At 44.9% G+C, this 19,064-nt stretch overlaps 1 protein-coding gene across 3 annotated transcripts in view; it reads right to left on the bottom strand.

Moving 5' to 3' along the window:
- barx2 (BARX homeobox 2) overlaps positions 1-17,303 on the bottom strand; it is a 167,237-nt gene extending 149,934 nt beyond the window's left edge. The window contains exon 1 of one of the 3 annotated variants that reach the window (XM_087976525.1): positions 17,032-17,303. In XM_087976525.1, the coding sequence (XP_087832651.1) occupies positions 17,032-17,197 (166 nt within the window). In that variant the 5' untranslated portion in view covers positions 17,198-17,303. The remainder of the gene's footprint in view (positions 1-17,031) is intronic. The other 2 variants (XM_043676944.2, XM_043676943.2) reach the window with 2 other exon arrangements.
- Between the last annotated feature and the right edge of the window lie 1,761 nt (positions 17,304-19,064).

Raw genomic sequence — 19,064 nt, 5'->3', positions numbered from 1 at the left:
TGCAAATAGTCCTGAACAAGGACATGGACCATATAAAAGCTGCAAACTCGCAAAAGGCACAGGAGCACCATGTGCCCAGCTCCTCAACTGCCTTTCCCACTGTTCTGGAACCTGTGGGTTTTCTCTCTCCATCAAACTTTAAAGAATCTCAGAATCTGAGATGAACATGGTAGATGTAGCCGCCTTGACATTTTTGCTGCCTGAAGAGGAGAATGGATTTTTTCTGAGATGCTCTGGGAACAAGAGGGGAGTTACTGTGCTTTACATGGCCCCATGTCAAAGGAAGAATTGGAGGAACCTGGCCCAATTCTAAATCACCCTTTGGAGGATCTACAAAAAAATGGCCTATGTTTTCTGACTCAAAGGGGGTGGGATTGTAACAAGGTGGACCTCATAGAATATGAATTCCCTGATTTGGGCTGTTAATCTGACCCAATCAGGGAGTCATGGCTGACATATATAAACAGGCGTGTCAGAGGATCTGTTCACTCTGAGAGCTGGCTCTAAGGGTGCTGGATCAGTGTCAAGGACTCTCCATATGTAAATGAAAGGTGGCTTGGTGATGGGGAACTGGTTTCTGTGGAGTTATTTCACTGTACACTGGCAATACTTATGTGTGGAGTCACGCATTGCACTTAATTCCGAGAATGTCAACATACAGGCAGTTTTCTTATAGCGCTGGCTTATTAAATGTGATTGCCTATAATGCAATTTGTGAATTGCTGACCTTTCTTTATAAAGCAAACTCCCATTCACTTTTACGCGCTCCCGTCCCTGGCACGAGGTGTCACGGTACACGGAGGACTGGACTCCACATCGGCAGCTCATGCGCTTTCTCATGAAGAGCTTTGTGAAAGGTTTGTGCTAGTTGACTTGGAAAAGCAGCATAAAAATGTCTCTACAGCCCTAGGTCAGGAAGCTGCTGGGAGCAATCTGCTAATTTAAAAACTTGAAGAGCTGGGATAAGAATGAAATTTCACTGGAATTGACTAACGGTAAAAGGACAGTATTGAGGAGCAGTTTGAAACTTGACTTTGTTGTTTGTATTAAGAACTTCTTTTCTCTCTCTTTGTTTTAAAAGTATGTTTAGATGTTAAAGATTATCTGCAGACTTGTCTGAATCAGTGTTTGGACATGGTCAGTCAGCTGCTCAGAGTCAGATAATTCTGCACATGGAGGGTGAGGGAGAGAAAGGTGGGCGGCACCCTGTTAGTTTTGATGCATGTGTGGAGATCTCCTGAGGGGGTGAACAGGCTGTGCAGAAGAGATTCAGGGTTAGTCAGGGTCAGATGTTAGCAAGGATGAGAGTGAGTGGGGAAGATGTTGCAGGAAATGGTGGGTACAGTAGCAGAGAGGTAACAAGTGGCAGAGTGAAGAAGGTCATTGATCTTCTTCCTACATTCTGTGCATTCCTTCAGATGGCTGAGATTGCACTGCACTTGGATGGTAACCCCTGGCAAAAGTGAGGACTGCAGATGCTAGAAACCAAAGTTTAGATCAGAGTAGTGCTGGAAAAGCACAGCAGGTCAGGCAGCATGAAAATCGATGTTTCGGGCAAAAGCCCTACATCAGAAGCAGAGGCAGGTAGCCTCCAGGGTGGAGATTGGGGGGGGGGGGGGTAGGAGAGAAGGTAGCAAGGAGTATAATAGGTGTGCAGGTCAGGTGAATTGGCTATCCTAAATTGCCCATAGTGTTAGGTGCATTAGTCAGAGGGATATGGGTCTGGGTGGGTTACTCTTCAGAGGGTCGGTGTGGACTTGTTGGGTCGAAGGGCCTGTTTCCACACTGTAAGAATCTAATCTAATCTAATCTATCACCTCCATCCCCACCCCCAATCACCTATTGTACTCTTTGCCACCTTTCCCCCACCCTCCTCTCTGAGCTAGTGGTACAGTGGCTCAGTGGTTCGCACTGCTGACTCACAGCACCAGGGACTTAGGTTCAATCCCAGCCTTGGGTGACTATCTGTGTGTAGGTGCTCTGGTTTCCTCCCACAGTCCAGAGATATGTAGATTGGGGATGGGATGCTCTTTGGGAGAGTTGGTGTTTTTAATGGGTGGCACATTGGCTCAGTGGTTAGCACTGCTGCCTCACAGCACCAGGGTCTCAGGTTCAATTCCAGCCTTGGGCGACTGTCTGTGTGGAGTTTGCACATTCTCCCCGTGTCTGCGTGGGTTTCCTCCCACAGTCCAAAGATGTGCAGGTCAGGTGAATTGGCTATCCTAAATTGCCTGTAGTGTTAGGTGCATTAGTCAGAGGGAAATGGGCCTGGGTGGACTATTCTTCAGAGGGTCAGTATGGACTTGTTGGGCCAAAGGGCCTGTTTCCACACTGTAATGAATCTAATCTATCACCTCCATTCCCACCCCCATTCACCTATTGTCCTCCCCGGTAACCCTGGTCCAGGTGGGTGTGGTTCCAATAGAATGGCATCCTCTGTTGGTCTGGGAGAAAAGGACATCCTGCCTCTCCATCACCCCATTCCCATCAGCAGTATCTCCATGTCCTTGCCCACAAAACCAGACACCAATTTTCCATGGTCTGTCACGTTCAGAGCCAATATCTGGAACCACTGCTCTGGATTGACTGCTCTTGTGTGGGTGCGAAGTATCTTTTTAAAGATGATGCTGCACCACGGATGTTGGTGAATTCTGGGATGTCCAGGAAGTGCTGAGTTGTTTTGGTAACAGCATATGGTATGATGATGCTCAAATGTGTGAAAGGGACACCAAAGGATGTGGGGCAGGTAATAAATCAGGCAGGTTTTGTAAAATAGGGTGATAGACATCCTCAAGTATCACGGTGTGAACCCTCTGAAAAACTTGACAAAACTGACGCTTAGCAAATGAATTTAAGATGAAAGCAGGTTTCATTCTGGGATCTGACTTGTGCAGTGTTACCATTGGATGGCATTGGAAGACTGGCTAAAATGTAGAACATAGAACATAGAACAATACAGCACAGAACAGGCCCTTCAGCCCACGATGTTGTGCCGACCATTGATCCTCATGTATGCACCTTCAAATTTCTGTGACCATATGCATGTCCAGCAGTCTCTTAAATGTCCCCAATGACCTTGCTTCCACAACTGCTGCTGGTAATGCATTCCATGCTCTCACAATTCTCTGTGTAAAGAACCCGCCTCTGACATCCCCTCTATACTTTCCTCCAACCGGCTTAAATCTATGACTCCTCGTGTTAGCCATTTCTGCCCTGGGAAATAGTCTCTGGCTATTGACTCTATCTATGCCTTTCATTATCTTGTATAGTGCAGCCAACAGGTATAGATGTCAATCAAGAGTAATCAAGTGAAGATTCTGATGAATTATACTGTACAGTACCATACAACAGGTCAGTTACAACAGGTTAAACTTTACTTGGACTGTGTAATTGGGCTAACTACTACTTTAGCTTTGATTTTTACTGGTATTTTTGATGGTTCGGCCCTAACTCTGTTTTACCCATAGGCCCCGTTATTTCTTTTCCACAATTTTCTATAACACGGTGTTGCACGGGAACACAAGGAACACAACTACAGTGTTGGAGAAGAACTGTCCAGATCAATGTTTCTGTTCCCTGACCTTAAAGTGGGTAAAGGCTTTGAAAAAAGTTGTACTGGGCAAAACCAGAGGAAGTAAATGCCATCTCCCATGGTGCTATGCTAACTGAGTTCAGACACACTGCAATCGAGGTGACATCAGTTTGTGGATTAGAAACAGAAAAAAATCAGTTCAAGATTTCATAGCATAAGAAAATTTAAAGTTTGATTGCTGGGACTGCACTGTTCAGTCATCTGTTGAGAAGTAGGCTAATGTGTGTAGAGACACTCCTGTCTTTACTTGGAGTCACAACTAGAGGAGAGTGGATTGCGCACAAATATTCATCCAGGATTTTATCTGAGGCCACATATTATGAACAGCTGCTTTAATGAAAATGGTGACAACACCATACAACATGGCCAATACCCTGGAACACCAAGTCAACATGTTTGACACAATGACAACATGCCTGAGACTGTGAACAACATGCTTGAAACCCTGATAATATAAAAAGCACTATGACAACACACCTGATACCATGACAACATGACGAACATCATCACAACATGACCAACACAGTGACAACCATACCCAACACTATGAAAACACAACATGCTGTGACAACATGACCAATAATGTGACAACATACACAATAACCTTAAGCACATAGATCACTGTCACAACACACCTGACATACTCAAAACATCACAACATGCCCAATGGCCTCGCAGTACCATGATAACATGTCTAACACTGTGACATGACCAACACTTTAACAACAAGCAAAGCAGCATGACCACACTCTCACCACAGTGAAATTTATCAGCAAAGCCCAGTAATGCAAGGATCGCTAAAATAACTCCATAGAGGCTGGTATGCCATCACCAAGTCACCTTTTATTTATACATGAACAGTACATGATTCATACAGGGTCAGGTACTAGAGTGTCAGTATCCCCAGTACTCACCCTTTTTATGACGGCTAGGGCTCCCTCTCTGGACCAGATTAACAACTCTAATCAGGGAACTCATATTCGATGATGTCCAGCTGGCTGACCTCTTTATAATCACCATATACCTTCCCATCTGAGTCCAATAACATAGGCAAGTCCTTTTTCTTGGAGATCATCCTGGGAGTCTTCAGCACCGGGTCAGGTTCCTCCAACTCAGCGCTGAAACAGGCGGTGTATAACAGAGGTTTGCCTCTTGTTCCAGGAGCACCTTGTTACATTTTCACTATCTTCTGGCAAAGGGATCGAGGCAGCTACTTCCATCACGTATTCTATTGACTGAGAGGACTCAACAATGATTGACAGAGACAGTGAATCAACAGGTTCCAGGAGCATTTCCAAAGGTTTTGAGAGGCAGGGCATGTGTTGGTCGCACACTGTTTGTGAATTTGCAGTTTTCATATGGTTCACATGCTTATTCAAGACCATCGCACCGACCTGAACTTTATATACCACTGGACCTGACCTCATGTCAACTATGCCTCTTATTTATGTGGGACCATTTCCGTGAATTATACACCAAACTTCATCCCTTATATCAAACTGTCTCTGTCACTTGGTGGAGTCTTATGTCTGGCATTGGCATTCCTGAAGCTGTTTCACCTTCCTCTCAGAATGGTCACAGTTGACCTGGTCTGGGGTTTTCTACCCATAAGCAACTTTGCCAGTGCTATCCCTGTAGTTGCATAAGGGGTGGTCCTATAATCAAACAAGGCCCATGACAGATCGATATCTAGTGAGGCTGTGGGCTGTTTCTTTTTTAAAATTCATTTTATCAAATGTGAACATTGCTGGCTAGCCAGTATTTGTTGCCCATCCCTAGTTGTCCCTTGAGAAGGTGATGGTGGGCTGCCACCTTTAACTGCTGTGGGTTGATCCATAATGCCCTTAGGGAGAGAATTCCAGGATTTTGATTCACTGACAATGAAAGAACGCTGATAGACCTATAAGTCAGGATGGCGAGTGGCTTGGACGGGAATCAGAAGGTGGGAGTGTTTCCATGTACCTGTTGCCCTTGTCCTTCTAGATGGAAGTGGTCATGGGTTTGGAAGGTGTGCCTGATTATCTTTGATGACTTTCTGCAGTGTATTTTGTAGAGAGTACTCAATGCTGCTCCTGAGCATCAGTGGTGGAGGGAGTGGATGTTTGTGAATGCAGTGCCAATGGAGTGGGCTGCTGTGTCCTGAATGATATCAAGATTCTTGAGGGTTACTGGGGCTGCACTCAGCCAGGCAAGTGGGGAGTATATCATCACACTCCTGACATGTGCCTTGTACATGGTGACGGTTTTCAGAAGTCAGGAAGTGAGTTACTTGCTGCAGTACTCCTAGCCTCTGACCTGCTCTTGTAGCCACTACGTTTATTGTTCAATCCAACCTTCAAAGTTTGCACCACTCTTTCTGCCAGCCCATTAGATGATAGGTGGTATGGAGCTGACATTACATATCGAATCCCATTCAACTTTAAGTGATAACCAAATCTCCTGCTGATAAATGATGGCCCATTATCTGTGACCAATATTTCCAGGACTCCAGGTGTTGCAAAAGATGTGAGTAGCTTTTCTGTCACCATCTTAGTGTTTGATGAATGGACCTTATGCACATCCAACCAGTTTGAATGGGCATCTGGGACCTCCATAGTCAATGTGCAACTGAGTTGAAGGTTTACCCGCAGATGTGGGGGAGCTGCTGGCAGTAAATGTTACCCTTGTTGAAACTCTGGGCACTGTCCCACTTCTCATTTTTTCTCTTCATAACTGAAGTTCTGCTCATTTGAATCTTCACCTCACTGCTCTGCATTAGCTAAAACTCGAAAGGAAGGCAGGCTGGAGCCCAACACACCATTAGCCTCTTCTTGTCAACACATGACTGACCAGTGGGATCTCTGCAGTCAAATATCACTTTGTCTTCAATTTTTGATACATAGAACATGGAACATTACCGCACAGTACAGGCCCTTCAGCCCTTAATGTTGCACTGCCCCGTGGAACCAATCTGAAGTCTATCTATTGGACACTTTTCCATTTTCATCCATATGCCTATCGAATGACCATTTAAAGACCCTTAAGGTTGGCGAGTCTACTATTGTTGCAGGCAGTGCTTTCTACCCCCCCCCACCACCACCATTACTCTCTGAGTGAAGAAATTACCTCTAACATCTGTCCTACATCTATCACTGCTCAATTTATAGCTATATCCCCTCGTGCTAGCCATTACCATCCAAGTAAAATGGCCCTCACTGACCACCTTAACTAACTCTCTGATCATCTTATATGTCTCAATTAAGTCACTTCTCAGCCTTCTTCTCTCTAATGAAAACAGCCTCAAGTCCCTCAGCCTTTCCTTATAAGACCTTCCCTCCATACCAGGCAACATCCAAGTAAATCTCCTCTGAACCCTTTCCAAAGTTTCTACATCCTTCCTATAATGTGGTGACCCGAACTGTACACACTACTCCAAATGTGGCCGCAGAGAATTTTGTACAGCTGCAGCATGACCTCGTGGCTCCAAAACTAAATGTCTCTACCAATAAAAGCTAATATGCTTTATGCCTTCTTAACAACCCTATCATCCTGGGTGGCAACTTTCAGTGATCTATGTACATGGACACCGAGATCTCTCAGCTCATCTGCATTACCAAGAATCTTACATTAGCCCAGTATACTGCATTCCTGTTACTCCTTCCAAAGTGAATCACCTCACACTTTTCTGCATTAAACTCCACTTGCCATCTCTCAGCCTAGCTCTGCAGCTTATCTATGTCCCTCTGTAACCTGCAACAAGGTAAAATAAGAAGTACAGTCTGTCCTGTTCGGATCTGAACTCTGCTGGTTTAAAGGTGGTCTGAAGTCTGTGTGAGATGAGTTGGTTACGGAGGCAGGCACCGTCCCCATGACTTGTCCTACCTGCCTTCCTTTCCACCTATCCACTCCACCCTCCTCTCTGACCTATCACTTTCATCCCCATCCCATTTACCCATTACCCATTGTACTCTTTGCTACCTTCCCCCACACTCCTCCCTGACCTATCCCCTCCATCCCCACCCCCATTCACCTATTGTAATCTATGCTACTTTCTCCCCACCCCCACCCTCCTCTCATTTATCTCTCCACGCTGCAGGCACTCTGCCTCTATTCCGAAACATCGATTTTCCTGCTCCTTGGATGCTGCCTGAACTGCTGTGCTTTTCCAGCACCACTCTAATCTAGAATCTGTAACCTGCAACATCCTTCTGCACTATTGACAACTCCACCGACCTTAGTGTCGTCCACAAATTTACTAAGCCATCTTTCTACGCCCTCACCCGGGTCATTTATAAAAATTACAAACTGCAGTGGCCCCAAAACAGATCCACTCGTAACTGAATTCCAGGATGAACATTTCCCATCAACCACCACCCTCTGTCTTCTTTCAGCTAGCCAATTTCTGATCCAAACTGCTAAATCACCCTCAATCCCATAACTCCCTATTTTGTGCAATAGCCTACCATGGGGAAACTTATCAAATGATACATTTAATCTGCTCTCCACATATGTTACCAGGGGCTTGCAGCAATTTTTGTTTTCAATCAGGATAAGTGATGATGCTTTTCACAGTCAAATATCTCACTGACATACATTATCGCACACAAGGCACTTTCAGTGCCAACAACTTTCATTAAAATACTGCATTTAATAACAACAACTTGTATTTAAGTAGAGCCTTCAACACATATCTCAACATGCAGAAAGATAATGTAAAGGACATGAAATCATCATGATCATCTTCAAACTCATTGCATCAGAATGCTGAAATCATGAATACTCAGGTGAGAGTAGTTCAGCCGGTTTGACTGAGTGTGTGACTCTGATCACCATTCTTCATCACAACCATGGCTTGGAAAATGTCCAGCCTTTAAAATAAAGCCAAAGAAGTGAAATGGGATGCTGTCTCCTCTCAGAATCCATTTACAGTACTTTCATGAAAAAATAAGTCCATTCTAACAAATTAAATTGGAGCACATATTCTGCTGAGCTCCTCTCACCAAGTGTCCATGTACGTACTGACAATTTCTGTGAAGCCAAATATCTGGGAACACATTGATCAATGTGAATTTTTGAATGTGAACTTGGAACTGATGATCAGTAGCAAGAAAAGAAGCTCAAATTTAAACTGACACCCAAATGGTTTTACAAATTTCATCTGGTAAATGGTATTGCTCAAATGGGCACAGAGTTGGTTTACAAAGTACAGCGTCAGTAATGCTCAGGCATGGTCATAGAACAAATGGGCGGCACGGTGGCACAGTGGTTAGCACTGCTGCCCCACAGCGCCTGAGACCCGGGTTCGATTCCCGCCTCAGGCGACTGACTGTGTGGAGTTTGCGCGTTCTCCCCGTGTCTGCGTGGGTTTCCTCCGGGTGCTCCGGTTTCCTCCCACAGTCCAAAGATGTGCAGGTAAGGTGAATTGGCCATGCTAAATTGTCCGTAGTGTTAGGTAAGGGGTAAATGTAGGGGTATGGGTGGGTTGCGCTTCGGCGGATCGGTGTGGAGTTGTTGGGCTGAAGGGCCTGTTTCCACACTGTAATGTAATCTAAAAAAAATGAGCAACTAATTAACAGAGGCATTTAGTGACACAACGTCTGAGGAAATATTCCTAAGGAAAACAACATGCTTACCCAAATCTGAAGGTTCTAGCTGAGTTGGCAGAGGTTTCTGTCTCCTCCCTAACTCTACCTTTTTTTGTCCGTCTTGGAGATGTATCGCATGGAAACAGACCCTTTGGTCCAACTCGTCCATGCCAACCAAATATCCTAAATTAATCTCATCCCATTTGCCAGCATTTGGCTCATATGCCTCTAAGCCCTTCCTATTCATGTCACCCAACCAGATGCTTTTTAAATGTTGCACCATCCTCCAGCACTTCCTCTGGCAGCTCATTCCATGCACGCACCACCCTCTGTGTGAAAAAGTTGCCCCTTAGGTCCCTTTTAAATCTTGCCCTCTCACCTTAAACCAATTCCCTTTAGTTTTGGGCTCCACTATCCTGGGAATAAACCTTGGCTATTCACCTTTTCTGTGCCCCTCACTATTTTATAAACTTCTGTAAGGTCACCCCACAGTCTCCCATGCTCCAGGGAAAGTAGGCCCAGCCTATTCAGCCTCACCCTACAGCTCAAATCCTCTAACCCTGGCAACATGCTTGTAAATCATTTCAGAACCCTTTCAAGTTTCACAACATCCTTACTATAGTGAATTCCAATGTCCTTTACAGCGCAACATGTCCTCCTAACACCTATACTCAATGCATTGACCAATAAAGGGAAGTATACCAAACAGCTTCTATTCTGTCCACCTGTGACCCTACTATGAACCTGCACTCAAGGTCCCTTTGTTCTGCCATGATGTGGAGATGCTGGCATTGGACTGGATGGACAATGTCAAAAGTCACAGGACACTAGGTTATACTCCAACAGATTTATTTGAAATCACAGGCTTTTGGAGCACATTTCCTTCAGGTGAAGTGAAAGGAAGCACACAGGCACAGAATGTATAGGCAGAGATCAAAATATAGGACAAATACTGCGAGTGGAGTGTCGACAGGCTGAATAGCAAGTCTCTGCAGGTGATCAAATGTCAGATGATATGAGTAAAGTGTCAACAGCTGAATAGTAAGTGAAGGGATGACCTATAATCTGATTAATTGAGGCAGAGGGATAACTAAAATAAGATGTTGCTGGAGACAAATCTAATGGCTGAAATAACATGATAGGTTGCATACCAAGGGTCTAACCAAAGTAACAAGTAATCCAAATCTGTACAAACTAATTAAGGCAGAGAGATCATGACAAGCTATCAAGGCGATGATGTCAACACAGAACAATAAGGAAACTTTTACGAATACGGAACAGTATGATCGGATTACATGTAGCATGACATGAACCTAAGATCATGGTTAAGGCCATTTTCATGGGTACAGAATTTGGCTATCACTCCATTCAAACCATTTGTACTATCTTTTGATCTCTCTGCCAGTAAATTCTGTGCCTGTGTACTTCCCTTCACTTCATCTGATGAAGGAGCAGCATTCCAAAAGCTTGTGATTTCAAATAAATTGATTGGGCTATAACCTGGTGTTGTGTGACTCCTGTCTTTGTTCAGCAACACTCCCCAGGACCTTACCATTAAGTCTATAAGACCTGATCTGATTTGCGTTTCCAAAGTGCAGTACCTCATATTTATCTAAATCAAAAATCAAACTCCACCTGCCATTTCTTGGACCACCAGCCCATCTCTTCAAAGTCCCATTGTATTCTGAGGTAACCTTCTGGGCTGTCCGCTACACCAGTACTTTTGGTGTCTTCTGCAAACTTACTAACCATGCCTCCTATGTTCACATCCAAATTATTTATATAAATGATGAAGAACAGTGGACCCAGTACTGATTCTTGTAGCACACCACTGGTCAAAGGCCTCCAGTCTGAAAAGCAATCCTCCACCATCACCGAGTCTCCTACCTTCGAGCCGATTCTGTATCCAAATGGCTAGTTCTCCCTGTATTCCGTCAGATCTAACCTTGCCAACTGGTTTACCATGAGGAAGCTTGTCGTACGCCTTACTGAAATCCATATAGATCACGTCCACTGCCCTGCCCTCATCAATCTTCATTGTTGCTTCTTCAAAAAAACTCAATTAAGTTAGTTAGACACAATTTCTCACACACATGTTGACTATCCCTAATCAGTCCTTGCCTTTCTAAATACATGTAAATCCTGTCCCTCAGGTTCCCCTCCGACAACTTGCCCACCACTGACGTTAGTGTCACTGGTCTACAGTTCCCCAGCTTTTCCTTACCACCTTTATTAAATAGTGGCACCACGTTAGTCAACCTCCAGTCTTCCGGCATCTCACCTGCGGCTATCGACGATACAAATATCTCAGCAAGGGGTCCAGTAATCACTTCCCTTGCTTTCCACAAAGTTCTAGGGTACATCTGATCAAGTCCTTTTTGTAGAATCAGAAAATCAAAGAATGGTCACAGCACAGTAGAAAGCCATTCAATCCATTGTGTAGGTGCTGGCTCTTTGTTAGATGAACTCAGCTAGCCACACCACAGCCAATTCCCTGTAGCCCATTAAATATTACGCATCAGGTGTTGGTCCAACTCATTTTCGAGTATGTTTCCAGATCACACTTGGGCAGTGCAATCCAGATTCTAAATACTCGCTGAATAAAACATTTCCTCATCTCACAATTGGTTCTCTTTACATTCACCTTAATCAGTGCCCTCGAGCTCTTGACCCTCTCACCAACCAAATTGGTTTCCGTCCATATACTCCGTTCAGACTGCTCATGATTTTGTGTACCTCTATCAAATCTTGTTTCAGCTCTCCCTTTTCCAAGGAAACCAATCCCACCTTCTCCAATTTATCTTCATCCCTAGAAAAAAATCTTGGAATTATTTCTGCATCCCCTTCTAGAGCCACTGCACTGTTTCCAAAGTGTTGTGCTCAAAATTGGATATAACACTCCAGTCAAGTTCAAACTTGTATTTTATAAATGTTTAGCATAATTTTCTTGTTTTGTTACTCTCTACTTCTAAGTATAATGCCCATCATTCCGTCAGCCTTTCAGTCACTCTTTCAACATGTTCTATCTTTAATAATTTGTCCACATACACACTCAACTTCCTTTGTTTCTGCACCCTCTTTAGAATTCTACCCTTCACTTTATATTGTCACCCTGTATTCTTCTATAAATGACTCATTTTGCACTTCTTTGCATTAAATTTAATCTGTCCTATCTATGTTTGCCCATTGCACCAGCCAGTCTGTTCTGACAATCTTTGAAAGTTTTATTGAATCAGCAAATTTTGAAACTGTGACCTGCACACTCAAATGGTGGGCGGCATGGTGGCACAGTGGTTAGCACTGCTGCCTCACAGCGCCAGAGACCCGGGTTCAATTCCCGCCTCAGGCGACTGACTGTGTGGAATTTGCACATTCTCCCCGTGTCTGCGTGGGTTTCCTCCGGGTGCTCCAGTTTCCTCCCACAGTCACAACGATGTGCAGGTTAGGTGAATTGGCCATGCTAAATTGCCCGTAGTGTTAGGTAAGGAGTAAACATAGGGGTATGGGTGGGTTGCGCTTCGGCGGGTCGGTGTGGACTTGTTGGGCCGAAGGGCCTGTTTCCATACTGTAAGTAATCTAAGTAAATCAAACTCATTAACATAAAGAAAGAAAAGCAATGGTCCTAGGATCAACACCTGGGAAACTCAATATTAAACCTTCTCCATGCTCCCAGTTCACTACCACTCTCTGTTTCCTGTCACTCAACTAACTTTGTATCCATTTTGTATGGTTCCCTTTACAAATTTATATAAATCACATCAACTTCACGACCTTCATAAATCATCACTGTTATCACATAAAACTTCCGGCTTTTAACAGCTCCTTGCTAACTTTCCTTAATTAATTTCCACTAGTCCAAATGATCATTAAATTTTCACCCCGCAGTCAGGCTGACTGGCCTGCTGTTGCTGGATTTCCTTACACACGTTTTTTGAATAAGGGTGTAACATTTAATTCACAATCTTTACTCCTCTGACACCACGTCTGTACTAGAGTAGGTTTGGAAAGTTATAGTGAGTGCCTCTGCAATTTCTGTCCTTAATCTATCCTCAAATGTATCCATTGGGTCAAGTTGAACTTGAAAAGTTAAACTTAAAAATATAGTCAGCTTTTCTACTATCAATTTTTTGTCTTTTTTTTATTTTACAATGATTTTGGCAGCAATTTTTTTTCTTAATAAAGACTGATGTAAAGCATTCATTTAATACCTCAGCATGACCCTTGTCTTCATACATAAGCTACCTTTTAGGTCGCCCATAAACCCCATTTTTGTGCTGACTGCTTTCTCATCCTACCCCTATTCTCTCCCCTCCCCTTTCACTCCCTATCCTCTTTGTCTTCACATTTGGTTCTCTTCTGCATCCATTCCCTCCTTCTTTTCCCACTACCTCACCATCCCAATTACCATTGGATATGCAGGGATATGATCGGAGTTTAACCAGGGGGGAGAACCTGAAAGTGCAGCAACAGTTCATGTAGCCCAGAGCACTGTGTCCACCTGGGATTGATGTGTAAGGGACATCACATGTTGAGAATCCCAGAATTGTTTTAATCATAACACAGAGAGATCCTGACCAAGAAAAAGGATCAATAATCAATTGCTAAGAATATTATCCAGTCTCTACCCATGTGTACTACAGCATCGTATGCTGCTCAGTCTGTCTAAGGACTTGACAGGAACCAAACAAATTCAGGATGTTGGAAGCACAGACATCAAGATAGTCAAAATGTCATGAAACCCAGGATTTCCAGTTGTGCTACTAAGACAGTTTTACCCACATCACCATCTCCTGATCCTGTATAGCTTACACTGTAGTCACAGCATCTTAGAGTCATGTTATTATCATGTCATTTGTAGCTGCCACCTAACTTAATGAAGGCAAAAACTCAAAATTACAACTCAACAGTAACAGCTGAAAATTGCCCAAACAGTAGCATCAATAGAAATGACCACAAGTAGGTGAACAGCGGTATAGACATTACAGAGACTGGCTCTGGACAACCCTGGCATCATACCTCTGTAAACACATCATGGGCACTGGAAATAACACATAACTTATTTGTTAGAATGAGTTTCTTTTGGAACATCGTGGTTTCAGTTGGAAAATAACCAATAACATTTTAAGTAATGACTAACACGCAACTTCTCATTCTGTGCTAAAGTAGTGACTCCAAAGGCATCGAATTTGCTCTCAGTACTGACTAGACTGGGAAGGGAAATTCATTCAGGCTATCCAGAACTGGTGACTGTCAAGTAAAGCTGTTAGAATGTGTTTATGTGATCTGGATACGTGAATGTAAATGTGTGAGCTTTGTGTATTCACAAATATGAAATGACATACAGTGACTCAAGAAACCATTGTGCCTAGTTCCTGCATTCTCAATGTATCCAATACTCAGTAAACTGTTTTCACCTTGGAATATCATTGCCAACTGACTATACTGGGCAGTAGCTGCCAAATACTGGGAGTAAAGACTCTTAATGCTCTAAAGCAGAGTTCACAAGAACCACTCACAGAATGGACACTTTCTCAATAGATTACAACACGCTTCTGACAGTTTAGACACATCAAGTTCAGGATCAACATTATGGCAACATTGTGATCCATTCACTCAGCAATGGGCTCAGAATCTACAATCTGTATGTGCAATACCCTCCCATATTAATTTGTCACACCCTCCCCTCAGTCTGCACACAGCTCTTTTGTTTACAGCTATTTCCCACCACTGAGCTGCTGGTGACAGTTTCCTAATGGACTGTACTAGCTCAGTCCGGTGATCGAGAAGGGGGAGCAGCTGAAAATGCTAAATGCCTCAGGAATGCTGGCTTGGCACTGCCACAATCCCAGAGACCATTTTGGTTCTGCTTGGGACAATCAGATGCCAGCAGCTCTTCAACTGTTCATCTGACCCTAGAATTCTCCTGGGATTATGGAAGCTGATCCGAGTTCCTGGGTATTGTGGAATTTGGTCACACATTTCATGTACTGTGGAACATATTCCCAGAATCCCTGGGAATGTGGAATGTGATCTGAATCCTGAAGATTGTGGGACCTGCCCTAGATCCCAAGGATTTTGTAAATCGATCCAGAATACCTTGGGATTGTAGAATCTAATCCCAGATTGTAGGGATTAAGGGATCTGGTGATATTCCTAGGGATTGTGGCATTTGATCCTGGATCCCTGGGTGTTTGGAAACTGCTGCACAACCCTAGGGTTTGTGGAAACTGATGCTGGAATTGAGGATCGTGGGATCTGTCTCCAGGTCCTGGTGATTGGAGAACTTTCCCCAGATCCTGCAGACTTTTGTGTCGGATCCTATGATCCCAGGCATTTTGGTATCTTGTCCCAAATGCTGAGCTTGAGCGAGTTGTCCTAGCTGCACTCAGTTTGCACTGCTCCAGGTGGTTTCAAGTACACTTGCCAAGACAAAGTGAGTAGCACTGGGGTTCTCAGTGAGCCCTGCTGTTGTGGCTGGCCCAGTGGGGGATGCTGTAATTACACAGTGACAGGAATGCTGCAGAGTAGAAGGAAGCCATTTGACCCACTCAGCCACTGATGCCCCCAATCATCCAGTGAGATCCCCAGCTCATTCCAGGTGACACTCTCCAGCTCACCCCTGCTCTACCCCTAAAATCTTCCCTGGTGAGATCACAGTTCTCCCCAAGTGAATTCCCCTGCAGTTTCAGCAGAATTCAGGCATCCAATTATCTGCATCATCTCTGAAATTTCTCCAGGGTCCACACGTTCACCTGAGAAAATGTTCGCAGAGAGAGGAAAGCAGACCATTCCTCACAACAGTCAAGGCCCAATGAGTCAGTGGGGGCGAGTTTGTTGAAAGATTGTGTATTTTGTAAAGTTAGACATGAGAGTGTGCTTATTTTGAGTGAACAAGGAACCTCAGTGTGAGGAGGGATTTTTAAAAATTAAAACTAACCTTCTTGAATGTCTGTGTCTCATGGATAGGAATTCTATTCACTAGCAGTGGAGTAGGGAATATAGATCAGGTTCTGTGTTCACCACTGGCCGCTGGGACCCTGCTTATAGTCACACTGCTCCCTGACATGGGATGAAAGGGATAATGAGATCACTGTCCAAACCGGTTCCCTATCTTTTCAGTGTTAGTCCTGGACTATTGGGATCTCCCCGTGTAAAGAGGGAGATCTCTACACAGCATTAGATAATGCCCCCCAACACTTCCTGAAAGTCCCTGAAGTTTGTTAAAACTTCAAGGAAGTTTTAGCCGAGGTCAGGGATTTCGGGGACCCTTTCCTGAGACAGGAGCGTGGTCACTTTTGCGAACTCTGACTGGAACACAGAGAGGAGAGGGTCAGAGGAGAGGTAATTGGAAAGGGGAGAGGGAATGGGAATGTGGTGGGAAAATGGGAAAGGAGAGAGGGAAAGGGGAAATGGAATGGGAAAAGGAAAAGGGGAATGGGGCAGGGGTAAAATGGGAAAGGGGAGAGGGAATGGGAGAAAGTTAGGGAATTGGAATAGTGAAGAAGGAATAGACAGAAGAGGGGATGGAGAGGGGAGCAGGGAATGGCAAAGGATAGAGGGAATGAACAGGGAGAGGGGATGAACAAGGGAGAGGGGAATGGGACTGGGGAGACAGAATATGACAGGAGAAAGGGAATAGAAAGGGGAATTGGAAAGGGGAGAGGGAATTGGGAAAGGGGAGAAGGAATGGGAAAGGGGAGGGGGAATGTCAAAGGGGAGAAAGAAATGGACAGGAGAGAGGCGTTGGATGGGGTAGAGGATTCTGAGAGGGGTGAGGGAGAGCCAGGGGTGGTGGGGTAAGCCCAGAGCAGGGGAGAGTGTCAGGGGCACACTCTGACAGAGGCAAGCGCTGGCATTCAGATGTAGAGTTCGTACCGGGACAGGAGTGCAGAGCCTGCGGACGAACGATGAAGCCGGGTCGGGAGCCCAGGGCCAGCTCCAGGTAACCGTGGGTCTCCTTGGCCAGAATCTCCTCGATCAGGAAAGTCTTGTAGCGCCGACTCCCGGGCAGGGTGAGGTTCCGCTGGGCAGGAGGCTGCATGGTGGCTCGCTGTGGGACGCAGTGAGCTCAGCTCCAACTCTCAGGCACTCAGCCCGCCCGCAGCCGCTTATAAACCAGCGATAGGGATCTTGACAAACACCGAGAAACAGGCGGCCCGTCAATCAACCGCTTCCTACAGCCCGGGGCCAGGCACAGGCAGGGGAGGAGTTCCCACAGTGGGGAGAAAGAAAAGGGTTCAGGGAAATAGGGTCAGGGACAGGGGCTCCCAGACAGTGGGCAGATAGACGCACACCCCTGCCTCCCTCTGTTCTTGCAGCCTCCTGTCCTCTAGCCCAGACAGTGGGCAGTCACAAATCCAGACAGGACAGGCAGCATCCAGGGAACAGGAGAATCGACGTTTCGGGCATAGACAGGCTTATGCCCGAAACGTTGATTCTCCTGCTCCTTGGATGCTGCCTGACCTGCTGCGCTTTTCCAGCAACACATTTTCAGTTCTGATCTCCAGCATCTGCAGACCTCACTTTCTCCACAAATCCAGACAGACCAGGCAGGCTAGGGGCATCAGTACAAGAGAGTTACCAAGGCATGCAGTGGGTAAGTTCAGGAAACACCTCTTTGCCGAGACAGTGTGAGATGGGGAACTCACACATACACTATTGGAAGTGAACCGTTCTCCTTTCTCTGAAAGACTTGTGCAGCTGCCTCTTCTACATATTGGTGACAGCTTACCAGGGCGAGTTTAGATCAGGAACGATGAGAAAGGCTGTAGTGGAGCACACATCACTCAGTAAGATTGGTTGGGCTGAATGGCCTAAGCTAGTGCTGTATATCCCGCGTGAGTGCAGAGTCATAGGCTCAGATTTTCACTCCCATGTCAGAAACACAGAGTCCTGGCCCTGCAAAGCTGATCCAAGAAAGAGTGGCCCAAAGTTCCCAAGGAGCTGCTTGGATATAAATTTCGGATAGGCATAACCTCTGGTCCTTGTACTTCCGCCCTGTGTTGATATTTAATTAGGAACATAGGAACAGCAGGAGGCCATTCAGCCCACACAACCTGTCCCATCATGGTTGATGAAACACCTGAATGTCTTTTACTCACCCCATCCTATTACCCTGTACACTCCTGGTAATCAGAAATATATCAATTTTTACCTTAAATGTACTCAAACAGTGAGCTTCTATAGTCCTTTGTGGTTGAGAATTCCAAATGTTCACAACCCTCTGAGTGAAAAAAGAATTCTCACTTTGTCATAAGTGGCATCCCTCTTATTTTCAAATTGTGGCACTAGTTCTGGACTACCCAAGCAGGGGAAAAATCTTCCCTGCATCTACCTTGTCTATCTCCTTAAGTATGTTGTAGTTTTCAATGGGATCCCTTCTCTTCTCAAAATTCTAGAGAACACATACTCAGTTTGCCCAACCTCTCTTCATAGGGACAGTCCCACCATCCTGGGAATAACATAGAACATAGAACATTACAGCGCAGTACAGGCCCTTCGGCCCTCGATGTTGCGCCGACCTGTCATACCAATCTGAAGCCCATCTAACCTACACTATTCCATATACGTCCATATGCTTGTCCAATGACAACTTAAATGTACTTAAATTGGCAAATCTACTACCGTTGCAGGCAAAGCATTCCATACCCTTACTACTCTCTGAATAAAGAAACTACCTCTGACATCTGTCCTACATCTATCACCCCTCAATTTAAAGCTATGCCCCCTCATGCTCGCCATCACCATACTTGAAAAAAGGCTCTCCCTGTCCACCCAATCTAACCCTCTGATTATTTTATATATCTCTCTTAAGTCACCTCTCAACCTTCTTCTCTCCAATGAAAACAGCCTCAAGTCCCTCAGCCTTTCCTCGAAAGACCTTCCCTCCATACCTGGCAACATCCAAG

Source organism: Chiloscyllium plagiosum, unplaced genomic scaffold, assembly GCF_037043375.1.
Source record: "Chiloscyllium plagiosum isolate Xiang-an unplaced genomic scaffold, Cpla_swu_hap1 HiC_scaffold_29, whole genome shotgun sequence".
NCBI lineage: Eukaryota > Metazoa > Chordata > Chondrichthyes > Orectolobiformes > Hemiscylliidae > Chiloscyllium > Chiloscyllium plagiosum.
Note: the sequence above shows the minus strand (reverse complement) of the source record. Positions and strands in the feature narration are given on the sequence as shown.